This window comes from Pinus tabuliformis, chromosome Q, assembly GCF_031772625.1.
Source record: "Pinus tabuliformis cultivar Carrire ecotype Pingquan chromosome Q, CPIR1, whole genome shotgun sequence".
Classification (NCBI taxonomy): domain Eukaryota; kingdom Viridiplantae; phylum Streptophyta; class Pinopsida; order Pinales; family Pinaceae; genus Pinus; species Pinus tabuliformis.
In genome coordinates this window covers 441618581-441633972 of record NC_142296.1, presented here as the reverse complement: position 1 = coordinate 441633972, position 15392 = coordinate 441618581, and the positions used below count along the sequence as shown (strand labels likewise).

At 39.0% G+C, this 15392-nt stretch overlaps 1 protein-coding gene across 1 annotated transcript in view; it reads right to left on the bottom strand.

The window, feature by feature from the left end:
• Positions 1-15392, bottom strand: part of LCBK1 (long-chain base (LCB) kinase 1) — a 140251-nt gene that overhangs the window by 65011 nt on the left and 59848 nt on the right. Inside the window, exons 6-7 of the mRNA XM_089386998.1 lie at positions 9285-9378; positions 9079-9116 (exon numbers count right to left, since the gene is read on the bottom strand). Coding sequence (XP_089243124.1) covers positions 9079-9116; positions 9285-9378 — 132 coding nt within the window. The remainder of the gene's footprint in view (positions 1-9078; positions 9117-9284; positions 9379-15392) is intronic.

Here is a 15392-nt window from a genome sequence, read left to right as displayed (position 1 = left end):
AGTTTTGAAGTCGCGCACTGGAATATGTTGAACGCAGTCCAACAATCTCTGTGTATTGAACAATTTGTTAAAGGCGTTGGTATGTGCATTAGTTTGAGACAACCTTGCCAAAGCCAACATTGAGTTCTGGAGCGAATATTTTTTTGTGCGTTGCTTTGGTTCAAAGCGTGAAATATATGGTTCGTGCACTAGTTGGTTTATATATATATATATATATATATATATATATATATATATATATATATGTATATATATACAACTCCAAAATTATTCACTTAAATGTGTTGATTCATTATATACCAGCATATGCGTGCGTTGGTCGAAAACTCCTGCTTGCGTTGAACGATGAAGTTTATTTATATGTTGGATCATATTTGATGGTATATATTATATGTATTGAGGCATACATTGGTTTTATGCTAGTTTGAAATCTCTATATATGTTGGTGCATTGGTAAAACATATATGTGATGGGCAATGGTTCATATAAGCAGTGGTATATATATGTGATGGTATATATATTATATGCGATGGTTCTTTGAATCTTTTCATATGCGTTGGTTATATGCACATATTGTATTGAAGTATTCGTATTTACACATACGATATTAAATCAGTTATTTATATAAGTCTGTGCATATTATATTGGATTGGTATTTTTAATAGAAGGGTATCAAGAATGTTGCTCAAAGATTACAAAAACGAAAAAGCAGAGAGTAAGGTTTTGATTGCTTTGGAAATTGAAAGCTCTTTATGTTGAAATTTAGTACCGGAGGACAGGTGGTTCCCTAAGGCTTTGATCTTTGGCCTAGGGAAAAGTGTCCAAAAGAATTTAATTTTTCTCCTAAAGTGACTTTATAATTTTTATAAAGTCAAATCTAATTTAAAAGTGACTTTAAGTGATAAAGTTACTAAAATCTAATTTTAAAGTGACTTTAATAAAGTCAATGTAAAATTAAAAAGGAAAAGTGACTTTGGAAATAAATGAATAAATGGGTCTTTATTAAAGTGGGGTGAATTAAAAAATAGAAAGTGAAATTTAAATGAGCATTTAATCTCAGCCCTAGATCTCAATCTATTTCAGCCATTGGATTTAGGGATTCCCCAAAAGTCACTTAGGGTTACATTAAAGGAGGGAAAGGAGGAAAAGGTCATTCATTCTTTCATGAGCGGATTGAGAGAAGGAGAGCAAGAGAGCAAGGGATATTTCTGGACAGTGAGGAGAAGGAGACAGCAGCTTGGCACACATTCCAAGGCAGCGTTTCAGCAAGTCCGTACAGCTGAGTTAGCACACAGTGAAAGGCAGGTTTTGGGCATGATTTTCTAGAAAGGTCGTACAGCAGTTTTGGGTCAGATTCCAAGGAGGTTGTACAGCCAATTAGCACAGAAGTCAAGGAGCAAAAAATATGAAGTTTGATGGCACATTTTTCAAGGGAGGCTGTACAGCAAGTGGATATACCTTGGCATGCTTTTCTAGGCAGAAATTCGTACAGTCGTACTGTTGTTTTCTGCACAGAAATCAAGGAAAATTGTACAGCAGCATTTATGGCAGCATGCATGCTTTTCTAGGCAATTTGTACAGCAGCATTTAAGGCTGAAATTTGGGCACAAAAATCAAGGAGGTCGTACAGCATTTATTGTTGTTCTGTTTTATTGTTTGCAAGTTTTTTCCAGTTGGCTGTGAGGCACGAAAAACGAGATAAGTTGTAAAAGTTTGCTTGCTGATTTTTTGCCTAATATTTCTCTTACTATAAAAGCATTTTCCACAAATAAGAAGGAGCTTTCGAATTGGTTTTCCCCAAGAGTTGTAGGGGGTTTTTCCAGGGTCACCTTGACCAAAAATCATTGTGTTAAATGGCTGTTTGTATGTGCTGATATTTATTTCTGCATTTTCCAGCATTTTGTTATATTTCCAGAATTTGTGTTTTCAGCAAAATTTATTTTCGTATTGTCGAATGTATGGATATGGGAAAAGGCATTTAACTATTTTGGAGAAATAAGGTGAAGCTGAAAACCGAGGTGGGAAATGAGAAATTTCTACATGGTATCAGAGCTTGAGTGCTGAAGTGCAGCTTGGGACAGCAAGGAGAAAAATTACAGCCTGCTAATTTTTCACTTAGAAAATTCCAGCAAGCTGATTTTTCACAAACAGCAATTTTATCTTTACTACAGCAGTGCTATTTTTCAGTTTTAAGACAGCAGGATGTCATTGGGATTGAGGGTGGAGGATAGGTTGGATGGGCATATCAATTACAACGTTTGGAAGGAGAAAATGCACAGTATATTTGAGGAGGCAGAAGTCTGAGACATTATGGTGCATACCACACAGAACCCTGTTGTTGTGCCTATTGATGATACTCAGTTGGCTGCTTATAATAGAAAGAACAACAAGGGTAAGAGACTGATTCTAGACGGAGTCAAAGACCATTTTATTCCTCATGTGAGAGGAAAGAGAAATGCCCATGAGATGTGGACAGCATTGTCCAATCTCTACCAGAGTACCAATGAGAACCGGAAAATGGTCCTGAAAGAGAAGTTGAAGACCATTAAGATGGGTAATGATAGTGCAGTTGGATATCTCACAAAGATTACTAATGTGAGAGATGAGTTGGCAGCAGTTGGAGAGGTCATTCCACCCACTGAGTTGGTGCGGATTGCAGTGAATGGCCTCCCCCATTCATGGATGAACTTTGTTGATGGGGTTTGTGCACGTGAGACCCTTCCCACATGGGAGAGGTTTTGGGATGATTGCATTCAAAAAGAGATCAAGAAAGGTCAGCTTGGGGCAGCCAAGCCAGTTGACCAGGATGAGGATGTAGCACTGTTGGCAGGAGGCAAGAAAGGCAAAGGTAAGAAGCAGGCTTCCACAAGCAATGGTGGAGGCAAAGGCTAGGGTAAAGGTAAACAGGGTAACACACAGAAGGACTATTCCAAGGTGAAGTATTGGAATTGTCAAAAGATGGGACATTATGCAGTTGTGTGTCTGGAGAAGAAGAAGAAGAAGGGGAAGAACCAGAGCTTGGCAGCTTCAGCAGAGGTTGAGGACTTTGCAGATCGTTTTGACCGGGAGTTTGGGTTCACTGCGTGTGATTCCTCTAGTGCAGGATCACCTGCCACACAAGTTCAGAGGGAGCATGCTTTTCCCTCGATTAACGGAGCATCTTCAGGTATCTGGTATGTGGACAGTGGGGCTTCACGTCACATGACAGGAGTCCGTGAATACTCAGAGCTTTCAGAGAGTGGCACTGATATAGAGGTAGTACTCGGTGATGACAGAGTTGTTAGAGCAGTCGGTGTGGGGACACTGACATTTCAGAGGGAGTCCAAACCTCCCTTGAAGGTGTCAGATGTTCTTTATGTGCCAGGGATGAGGAAGAACCTCATATCCATCTCAGCTTTGGAGGACAGAGGATATGAGGTATTGTTCAGGGGAGGACAAGTGTTGATGTATCCCAGGGGCACTCCAGCTGATTCAGCTAGAGTGATAGGTGTACGCCATGCAAAGGTGTACAAGTTTGCATTCCAGCCCCTTTTGGCATTGAGCAATAGTACCGCCAGCAGAGCTAGCAGTTCTGAGCTGTGTGAGATTTGGCATCGCAGGATGGGGCATATGTATCATGGAGCCTTGAGGACCTTGCGGGAGATCACTACAGGTGTGCCAGATTTCAATACTGATCACTTTGATACTTGCAGAGGATGTGCGATGGGCAAGTTTGCCAAATCCCCTTTTCCCAACAGTGACAGCAGAGCGACTGGGATACTTGATTTGATTCATTCCGATGTGAGTGGTCGGATGTCTCATGTTTCCTTGAGTAGATATGAGTACTATGTTTTATTCATTTATGATCACTCGAGGAGGACCTGGATTTATTTCTTGAAGACCAAGAGTGAGGTCTTCAAGCGGTTTCAGGAGTTTAGAGCTCTTGTGGAGACACAGACAGGTCGGAAGATCAAGTCCTTGAGGTCGGACAATGGGGGAGAGTACACCCTTGGAGAGTTTGTTGACTATTATGCAGAGGCAGGCATTAGGAGGGAGTTCACTGTTCCTTACAACCCCCAGCAGAACGGGATTGCGGAGAGGAAGAACAGATCCATCGGAGGGATTGCCAAAGCCATGTTACATGATCAGGGGTTGCCATTGTTCTTGTGGGCAGAGGCCTGCAACACAGCCGTTTATTTGCAGAACAGGAGTCTGCATCGTGCCTTGGAGCACATGACTCCGGAGGAGGCTTTTTCTGGGAAGAAGCCTGATATTGGTCATCTTCGTATCTTTGGGTGCATTACATACTCCTACATACCCAAGGAGAAGAAGACCAAACTAGAGCCCACCACAGAGAAGGGTATCTTTGTGGGCTAGAGTGAGACCTCAAAGGCCTTTCGGATTTACATTCCTGCACAGAGGAAAGTTGTTGTCAAGCGGGATGTGAAGTTCGAGGAGGACAGGGCCTTTAGGAGGTCACGGGAGTTAGAGTATCTAGATCAGCCAGACCCTCAGCAGCAGTTGAGTCAGTCACAGGGATCCAGTGGGCAGGGATCAGGAGGATCCGGAGGTACATCTATGAGGATGTCAGGTCCGTCAGTGAGCAGTGGCTCGCCGAGCCAGAGGGGTGGTGCTCCGGGCAGCATGCAGAGCAGTCCACAGAGCAGTTCACTAGGGAGTCCATTGATGGACAGTTCACACGGTACCTCAGCTTCTACAGGTTCAGGTGCAGGCAGGAGGACAGCAGACAGACAGTCAGGAGTTCAGGCTCCTGATGATGATGAGGAGGAGTTTCATTCTCCAATGGGAGAAGTACGCTCAAGGAAGAGGAAGCCCAAGTGGCTTCAGGACACCTTGAGAGATGCCACATCTGTTGCTGAGCCTAAGAGGCTGGTTAGAGAGAGTAGACCACCTGAGAGGTTCTGTAGCTATATGGCAATGGCTACTAGCATCCTTGACTCTGAGCCTTCTAGCTATGAGGAGGCAGCTGGCCAGCGGGTCAGGAGAGAGGCCATGCAAGAGGAGTATTCTTCTATCATGAAGAATGATGTTTGGGAGGTGGTGCTGAGGCCTGAGGGAAAATCCGTGGTTACTTCCAGATGGCTTTACAAGGTAAAGCATGCTGCAGATGGCAGCATTGAGAAATTCAAAGCGAGGTTTGTGGCTAGAGGGTTCTCCCAAGTAGAGGGAGTTGATTATGAGGAGACCTTCGCTCTTGTGGCTCGATATACTTCGATCCGCTCCATTATATCGATAGCAGCAGAGATGGGTTGGAAGATCCACCAGATGGAAGTGAAGACTGCATTTCTCAATGGCTTCATACAGGAGGAGGTGTACATTGAGCAACCACAGGGCTTTGAGGTGCATGGGAAGGAGCCCCATGTGTGCAGACTGAAGAAGGCCCTTTACGGCCTGAAGCAAGCTCCCATAGCTTGGTACTCCATGATAGATACATACTTGCAGGGGATGGGTTTCACAAAGAGTGAGGCAGATCCGAACCTTTACTATATTGTGATAGGTGAGGAGCCTCTCATTCTGGTGCTGTATGTGGATGACTTAGTCATTACAGGTGCAGAGAGACTCATAGAGCACTGCAAGAGAGATCTTGCGGCGGAGTTTGAGATGAAGGACATCGGCTTGATGCATTACTTTTTGGGTTTGGAGGTGTGGCAGGAGGAGGGGCATTTCTTCCTGGGGCAAGGAAAGTATATTGTGTACATCCTTGGCAGATTCCACATGGAGGATAGTAAACCCATATCGACACCGATGATCACCAACTAGAAGAAGCTTCATGCTTCGGATTCCAAGTTGGTGGATCCCACATTGTACAGGCAGTTGATTGGTTCCTTGATGTATTTGGTCAACAGTAAACCAGATATTTGTTTTGCAGTCAACACGATGAGTCAGTTTATGTGTGAGCCTAGGAAGGTTCACTAGGTGGCTGCAAAACACATTTTGCGGTACTTGCAGGGGACAGTGGATTATGGTCTGGACTACAGGCAGGGGGATGGAGTGAGATTGGTAGGCTATACTGATTCTAATTGGGCAGGTTGTGCTTCTGATAGGAAGAGCACTTCAGGGTGCTATTTTGGGTTGGGTTTGGCAGTAGTGTCATGGTTCAGCCGGAAGCAGCAGTCAGTAGCATTGAGTTCAGCGGAAGCAGAGTATATGGCAGCCAGTCTAGCTAGTTGTGAGGACATCTGGCTTCGCAAGATGTTGTTTGGCTTATTTGGTCAGCCGTTGAGACCTTCAGTGATTTACTGTGATAATCAGAGTTGCATTAAACTCATGGAGAATCCAGTATTTCATGACAGGTCAAAGCATATCGGGATCAAATATCATTTCATCAAAGACTATGTTCAGAAGGGAGCTGTGAAGCTTGAATATATTCCCACTGATGAGCAAGTTGCAGATATTCTTACCAAAGCCTTACCACGAGGCAAGCATGTCTACTTTAGAGACAAGATAGGTGTGGTGAGGAACACCTTCCTCGGTAAGATGGAGTGTTGAAATTTGGTACCGGAGGACAGGTGGTTCCCTAAGGCTTTGATCTTTGGCCTAGGGAAAAGTGTCCAAAAGAATTTAATTTTTCTCCTAAAGTGACTTTATAATTTTTATAAAGTCAAATCTAATTTAAAAGTGACTTTAAGTGATAAAATTACTTAAGTCTAATTTTAAAGTGACTTTAATAAAGTCAATGTAAAATTAGAAAGGAAAAGTGACTTTGGGAATAAATGACTAAGTGGGTCTTTATTAAAGTGGGGTGAATTAAAAAATAGAAAGTCAGATTTAAATGAGCATTTAATCTCAGCCCTAGATCTCAATCTATTTCAGCGATTGGATTTAGGGATTCCCCAAAAGTCACTTAGGGTTACATTAAAGGAGGAAAAGGTCATTCATTCTTTTATGAGCAGATTGAGAAAAGGAGAACAAGAGAGCAAGGGAGATTTCTGGACAGTGAGGAGGAGGCAACAGCTTGGCACACATTCCAAGGTAGCATTTCAGCAAGTCCGTACAGCTGAGTTAGCACACAGTGAAAGGCAAGTTTTGGGCATGATTTTCTAGAAAGGTCGTACAGCAATTTTGGTTCAGATTCCAAGGAGGTCGTACAGCAAGTTAGCACAGAAATCGAGGAGCAGAAAATCTTAAGTTTGTTGGCACATTTTTCAAGGGAGGCCGTACAGCAAGTGGTTGTACCTTGGCACGCTTTTCTAGGCAGAAGTCTGTATAGTCGTACTGTTGTTTTCTGCACAGAAATCGAGGAAAACTGTACAACAGCATTTATGGCAACATGCACGCTTTTCTAGGCAATCCGTACAGCAACATTTAAGGCTGAAATTTGGGCACAAAAATCGAGGATGTCGTACAGCATTTATTACTGTTCTGTTTTGCTGTTTGCAAGTTTTTTCCAGTTGGTTGTGAGGCACGGAAAACGAGATAAGTTGTAAAAGTTTGCTTGCTGATTTTTTGTTGAATATTTATCTTACTGTAAAAGCATTTTCCAGAAATAAGAAGGAGCTTTCGAACTGGTTTTCCCCAAGAGTTGTAGGGGTTTTTCCAGGGTCGGTCACCTTGACCAAAAATCATTGTGTTTAAATGTGTTAAATGGCTATTTGTATGTGTTGATATTTATTTCTGCATTTTCCAGCATTCTAGAATCTATTATATTCCAGAATTTTTGTTTTCAGCAAAATTTATTTTCCTGTTGTTGAATGTATGGATATGGGAAAGGAAATTTAACTATTTTGGAGAAATAAGGTAAAACTGAAAACCGGGGTGGGAAATGAGAAATTTCTACACTTTAGGACCATTGCCATTCACAAGAATTGTCAACAGATAGTTCTTTCCTTTTTTTTTTGAAAATGCATTCATTCATCTCCATAGTTGTAGTAGTTCTCTTCGGCAAAGAGAACTACCATGAATGGTCCAAAAAGATAAAACATACCCTCATTTTCAATGAACTTTGGAAAGGTGTTTGCGAAGGAGAAGGTATCAATCCTCCTGAAAATCCCACATCAGACAAAGAGTTCGCCATATGGTAAAACAAGAACAGCAAGGCCTATGCCTTGATTGTTGCATCAGTAAATGAAGAGTTGAGTCGTCACATTGCACCATTTACAAATACCTTTGATGCTTTAAAGAAACTAAAAAGACTTATATGACTCACCCTCTGAGCTTGAAGTAGTCCAACTTATGATCAAACTCTTCAATCTTGAATTGAAAAATGACAATCCCATTGCCCTAGCCTCTGAAATCAAAGCTATTATGCATGATCTAGAAGCTACCAGAGTTAAAATAGATGTTCCTCTCACAGCTTTCGTCAAGGCACTATATCCCATTTATTATCATTATCTTGAATCATTGCAAGCCAGTGGCAAACTTAAGGAGATTTCCTTTTACTCTCTTGTGGAGAAGTTTGCAAAAATAGAGAAAACTTTTGGGAAGAAGAAGACAGTTGCTCAGTCTTCTGAAGAAGTTGTGTGCCTTGCACAGAATGAAGATTCACCCAGATTGAACTGTAAGAGCAATACCCACTTAAAAATATGACTGAAAAAAAAAGGAACCCAAAAGAATATTCAGAGTACATCTGATTTATCCATATGGAACTACATGCAATTTTGGAGATATAAAGGTTTGGCATTGCTCACGTCATCAGAGTCAATTCAGAATGAAAAATCTAATAAAGCCCTAGTAAAAGCACCAAAGGAGATGAAATGGGTGTAAGGGATATTTGGTCACAAGAGAACTATCACCAAATCTCTTTAACACTTAATGTTTTGACAAATTTTAAAAATGGAGATAAAAACAGATCTACAATTGAATATAGAATTAGCCTAGGATAGACTACTTCGGAACTTCCAAAAGATAAATTTCCTCACATGAGCATGTCTAAAAATAGCTTATTTTTTACATTTAGAGAATAATTAACATTCTAAAATAGACTCAACCCGGTCTGTCTCAACAAGTCTTTGTGTCTGGATACAAGATCGTTTGCAATTTGGATACCCTGTGACAAACTATTGGGTCATATCTCATATCAACAAATAAAACAAAAAACCAAAGGATGCAGAGCACACACTCAAATAAAAATAAACCAACCTCATTTACAATTCCATCTCCACCAACACATATGATACCTGCAGAAACAGAGATAAACCAGTGCAATAAGAATAGCAAAACTGATGCTTTAAATCACAGTGTTTTTTTAACTATGATCTTGGTGTTTAAGCCAAAAGAGCCATATCTATTCAAGTATATGAGAGATTCCTTCATTAGAAAACAAAAAGGATACATGAAACCCCTACCATCACGACAAGTATTGAGATCAACTGTTCTGGCCAAAGTGCGTGCATGACCCGCAGATTCGGTTTCAACTACCTCAAGCTTGAAACCTGCAAGCTGTGCACATAATTACAGAACTAAGAAAGAAATACAATAGCACTCGTGGGTCTTCAAAAATAACAAGTATAACAAAAGATTGGGAAAAATTCAATTGCAAATAAAGATATACTCGTGACTCCATGGTATGTCTAATTTCAATCTCTGTCCATATATTACGATGATGATATAGCAAAAGCACAAGGCAAACAAAATTGATGGCACTGTCACCAAACCTGATTATAAACAGATCCAGAATAAATGTCACCATTTTGATGTCTTATATGCACTTCACAATCTATTTTTAACTATATTGCAAGCATCATGTTGGCGAATATATTGCTGAGGATCTGGAAAACAACTTAGAGATAACATTGGGGAGAATGTCGGAAATATCAGCAAACTTAAAAAAGAAACAAAATTATTTCATTTTTTTATTTTTTAAACATATAAAGCAACAAAAACACCAAATAAACACATTTCCACATAAATATGAAAAGAAAAACCAATATATAAGATTTATAAGATGTCTAGTGGTACATCACACATTCATTATTGAATCATGTCCGTACTCTTAAACCTCAAACTATCATCAAAAATATAATAACTGTATCTGATTATCAAAAGTCATCTACAATGAAATCAGATAAATAAACTAGCGATTCCTTATGCCCCTTTTATGAGCAAAGGCAATGTGTCTTCCACTCAACGAAGGAGGCCCTGGGCCTAGCACTGGACTCTAATGTGCTCTAAAAAAACAAGGCCCTGGGGCTGCCACTAAACTCTAATGTCATTTAGAAGAAGAAGGAAAAGCTATATTCTGATGTCCTCTATTAGTGTTACTGCTAAGCCCAACTATGTTTGTGCTATGTCCATGTCTGTGAAGGTGGTAGTGCACTCCCAATGTCAATAGCCACCACATGTAAAGGTGTCTGTTCTAGAACATCCTCCCCCTCTAACATACTCTCTCCTACCACCTCCTCCCAGGCTGCCTCCTCTATCCACTTTGGGTCCGAGTCCATCATAGGCCTCTCACTTTCCACCCTCCGTAGAGAAATGGGATCAATCACATCCAATGAAATGGCCTCCATGTCAGGTGTTTTCTAAATTTGCCTCACCACCAATCAAACATTGTTGTAGACATAGACCATATCATTAAGGTGCTAGGATTCTAACCAGTGTGAACAGTGAAGGTTATAAATTATAAATTATAATACATAATTTACAGAGTCACATAGTTATAATTTACAATGAATTTAAAATTTAATTTGACAAATTTTAACCTATTCCACTTCTTAGTGTATATTTCTTCAAACACAAACTTGTTGCACTCACAACTTCAAGAGATACATGTTTAGCTAAGAACCCAAATGGTAAGTTTTTGTAACGTTGGATATTTTTGAGCTACAACTTGTCCACCAAGCATCTACAACAAATAAGAGAAACAAAAGAAAAAACATGGACACTTGAAACAAAAGAAGAAGAGACAATGAAATTTGAAACAAAAAGAAGCTTACCTAGCATTTTGGTCTTCCTATTCTAGCCAACCATGCCAAAGACAAATGTTTCAGCAATCATCCTATATTCACGGGCTGGAATAGTTTGGGTGAATACTTAATGCAAATGTGCAAGATTTAAAAGAGCATTGAATCATATGGTTGTTTATATATCATAATATCCTCCAAATACTTCACCAATTTGCATGTATATTAACCATTTATCATTCAAAGCACTTCCAAGCAACCTTAGATCAGCTTCCTTCAATGTGAGTTAGAATCTAAACCTAGCCATATTCTCACTCATACTAAATGATAAGATTATGATTAAGTATAGAGAATGGCCACCCAGGTTAAGAGGCAATTTCCTAGACCTAGAAGTGAGGGGCAAGGCTGCCAAAGAGATAGTGAGTAGCTTGCTTCATAATATCCCTAGGTTTTCCCCTTAGTGAGGTTAGAACCTTTCCTCTAGGGAGAATCCAAGCAATCACAAGACCAAGGAAGGGTGCCTATCATGCGTAACGAGAGAAAATTCTAACTACTAGAATCGAATGGGCACAATAAAAATTATCAACGGGTGGGCAATAGAGTGTAAAAAATGCTCTTATCATGTATAGACTCACCCTGCAATCGATGGGTAAACATTGCTTTTCATAGGGCTTCAACGGCAATCCAACCAAGGTTGGAACAAAAAGTGTAAAAAAATATAAGCAACAAAAATTATTATTCCTTTATAAACAAGACATCATGAACAAATAACCAAGCAAAAATAACAAGCCTCATAGAAGAAATCAAGGTGGGAATCACTAGAAAGTTCAAGATGCTAATGTTTAAGGCTCAAAGATTATCATTGATTGGATCAAAAATGACATACACATTACTACAGGAATTAAACAAGTGTCCAGTCTTACCTACACTATTTAGAGTTTATATTAATGAATTACAAGTTCCCATTACAAAATCTATAAGAGACTTCATTAGGTCACATTCCTTATGGGACTACCATTTATAAGAAACTCTAACATTTGAATGACAATAGGTAGAATAAGTGAGACATCCTATACTTAAAGAATTACTCTCTAGTTCATCTTAAAAATTGGTCCAAGCAACATAATAAATGACGATTAGAGGATATGCAACATTGACAACTTTGAAGAGACAACATCTCCAACTTCAATTGCAATTTATTGAAAATAGGTGTCGGTTAGGTCTAGCTCGAGGGGATGAGAAGAAAAATCATTATCCTCCCCACTTGGTTTCAAATCCCAGTAGTGGCTCAACGTGAGCCAATTGTAACTTAGGCTCTTCATGAGCAATGAACAAATTCTCACCCCTGCCAATGGGCATGAAGGTGGGGAGAATTATTCATGTAGGAAAAAAAGATATTTAAGTGAAAAATCACTTCTTTAATATATTTGTGACTCCTCCCTTTTAAGATTGTAAGGTTTGGATCCATGCTTAAGGCAAACAAGTCAAATTCGCATCAAGAGGGCATTCATTACTATGATCCCAAAACCTACACCTGCACAAAAATCAGTTTTGCAAAATCATTTTAGCTTAATTTTAACATTTGATCCTTCCTCACTTCAATGATTTTCCATGTTATGACCATGTTCAAAAGATTTAATGCATCACAAACTCCTAGTTTGGCCATAAAAGATACCCTTACATAAATCCCAAATCCTATGTGTAACTCGCTAAAAAGAGTTCATGACTAGTTGTGCCGAGAGGCGCTCTATAGCCCAGTATCGGGTAGATGTGTAGGTGTAATGTAAGTATGTAAACAATTTTAAATGTCCGCTCAATTAAAAATAATAAAAAGTTAAAGTAATATCGTAGATGAGTGTAAACATTTAAATGTTGGTTCAATTAACAATAAAATGTTAAAAATAATAAACAAAAAGTTAAAAGTAATATAAACATTTAAATGTTGGCTCAATTAATAATAATAAAATTAAAGTAATAAAATTCAATTATTTATATTGTGATTTTGTTAGGCTTTACAGTTGTAATACTATGGGACAATACCATGCATTATCAATACCACATGCCCAAAAACCACAACTTACTTCACAACCAAAATACTTTATAACAATACGACAAGATTCTTAACCATGGATATTCACTCCCACTTTACCATAGATATTATTAACTTGTAAAGATAATTTGTTACAATACCATGTGCCAATACCATGGCTTATCAATACCACATGCCCAAAAAACACAACTTATGTCACAATCAAATTATTTTATAACAATCTAACAAGATTCTTAACCATAGATATTCACCACCACTTTACCATGGATATTATTAACTTGTAAATATGTTATGTTACAATAGCATGGGCCAATACTATGTCTTATCAATAACACAAGCCCAAAATCATAACTTGATTCACAATCAAAATATTTTATTTTAATTTAATTTTATAATATTTTTTTAATTAAATCTAAAAGGAAAAAGGTTATAATTACTTTTAATATATATCTAAACCCTCTATGACTACTAAAAATATTCCCATAAAAAAATGAGAATACTTTTATATATAAAGATGTGAAATTTATGAGAATACTTTTATGTATAAAGATGTGAAATTTAAATTTTATATAATATAAATAATATTATTAAGAACCAGCATAGATCAATTTTAATTGAGTATCTAAGCAATGAGAGCAAGCAAAGTGACTAACAATAATAGAGGAAATATAATGCATGGTTAAGTTTTTCATTATTAGTTTTTCTTTGACGTGATTGATTCAAAATATAGGTTTAATATTTTACAACCAATTGAGTGCTTTTAATTTAGATACTTTCTTAAACACAATATAATGGGATCAAATTTAAGAGAGAGGGGTGGGGGGTGCAAGAGAGGGAGGGGGGTAGTGACAAAGGTGGAGGGCAAAGAGAGAGAGAGAGAGTGATGGGAGGGGAGGGAGAGAGAGAGGTGGGATAGAGAGGGAGAGAGAGGAAGGGGGAGAGAGACGGAGGAAAAAACAAAGACATAGAGAGATAGAGGTGGGGAGAGAGGGATTGACAAGGGAGAGATGGAGAGAGAGTGAGGGAGAGAGGAGAGGAGAGAAGAGAGAGAAGAGGAGAGGAGAGAGATAGGGAGAGAAGGGGAAGAGAGAGAGCGAGTGATTGGGGGAAAGACAAAGGGAGGTGGGAGAGAAAGGGAGAGAGGGGAAGGAAGAGAGACTCAAGAGAGAGAAAGAGAGAGAGATGGGGTTGGAGGGGGAGAGAGTGATGGAAAAAGAAAGACAGAGGGAGAAAGGTGGAAAGAGACAGGGAATGGCAAGGGAGAGATAGAAAGAGTGAGGGAGAGATGGAGAGCCATTGAGGGAGAGAGGAGAGTGGGAGGAAAGAGAGAGAGGGAGAGAAGGGGAAGAGAGAGAGGTGGAGGAAGAGGGAGGAAGAGAAAGAGAGATATATATCTATAGAGTGTATATGTTTGGGGGATGAGATAGAGAGAGGGAAAAAAAATACATACATAGATATAAATATATATATATATGATATAGTATTATATAACCAACCTAGATCCATCTTAACCATAGATCTATCAAGCGCCAAGAGGGATCAAATCTCTCGAGGTGCAAACCTTTCCTCAAGTTTTACACTCAAAAAAGAGGTTTGCACCTCGAGGGATTTGATCCCTTTCAGTGCTTGATAGATCCGGTGTTAAGATGGATCTAGGCTGGTTGATATTCTAAATCTTTGTCTCCTCCAACACATAAACCTAGATATTGAGAATCCTCTCTAAACAATGTTCTCCATCAATGGAACCCAAATCATTGAAAGGGATATTGATAGAGGTATACAAAGCCTACTTAAAAGCCACATGTAATATAAGCCAAATGAGCCACTGGCATCAAGACTTCATCACATCTTTCACACTTACATGCACTTCAAGGACAACTTTATCTAAACTCTAAGTTATACTAGATAGTGGCTACCTTGTAGTTTGAGAATCTCACTAGCCCAAATTCAAGTTTGCTCATATCAATTACACGTAGAGACATCATAATCTTCAAATGTTGCACACAAGTGTGGGAATGTGGGGTCAAAAGGCCATCTCAAATTTAAGTGTAATATCTATTATAAAATTTGTAGTCATCGTCATTAATTGTTTGGACTTTAGACATCTGTAAGGTTCTTTGGGATTTTCATATGATCAAAGATGTACCAATCAACTCCTTGGTGAGATGCTTACCGTCCTACAAAAAACTCTCAAAGATATATATCCCAATGTTGCTTACTCCACACTCATCACCTCCTACTTCCAACATCTAGATGGTTACAATCACAATAAGTGACATGAGCAAAACGACAATCCTAGGTCAATGAAGAGACATAGACTCTGTTGCAAACAAATAATGGAAAACAAGAATCCCATTACACTTTTGGGCCTTAGATGTTGGAACATGTGACAACTAACAACTTTGTTGGTTTTGGGTTGCTTTATAGTGCATTCATCAAAAATACAACACAAACAAAAGGACCCAACCAGGCGTGGAAACCTTGATATTTTGTGTTCAATG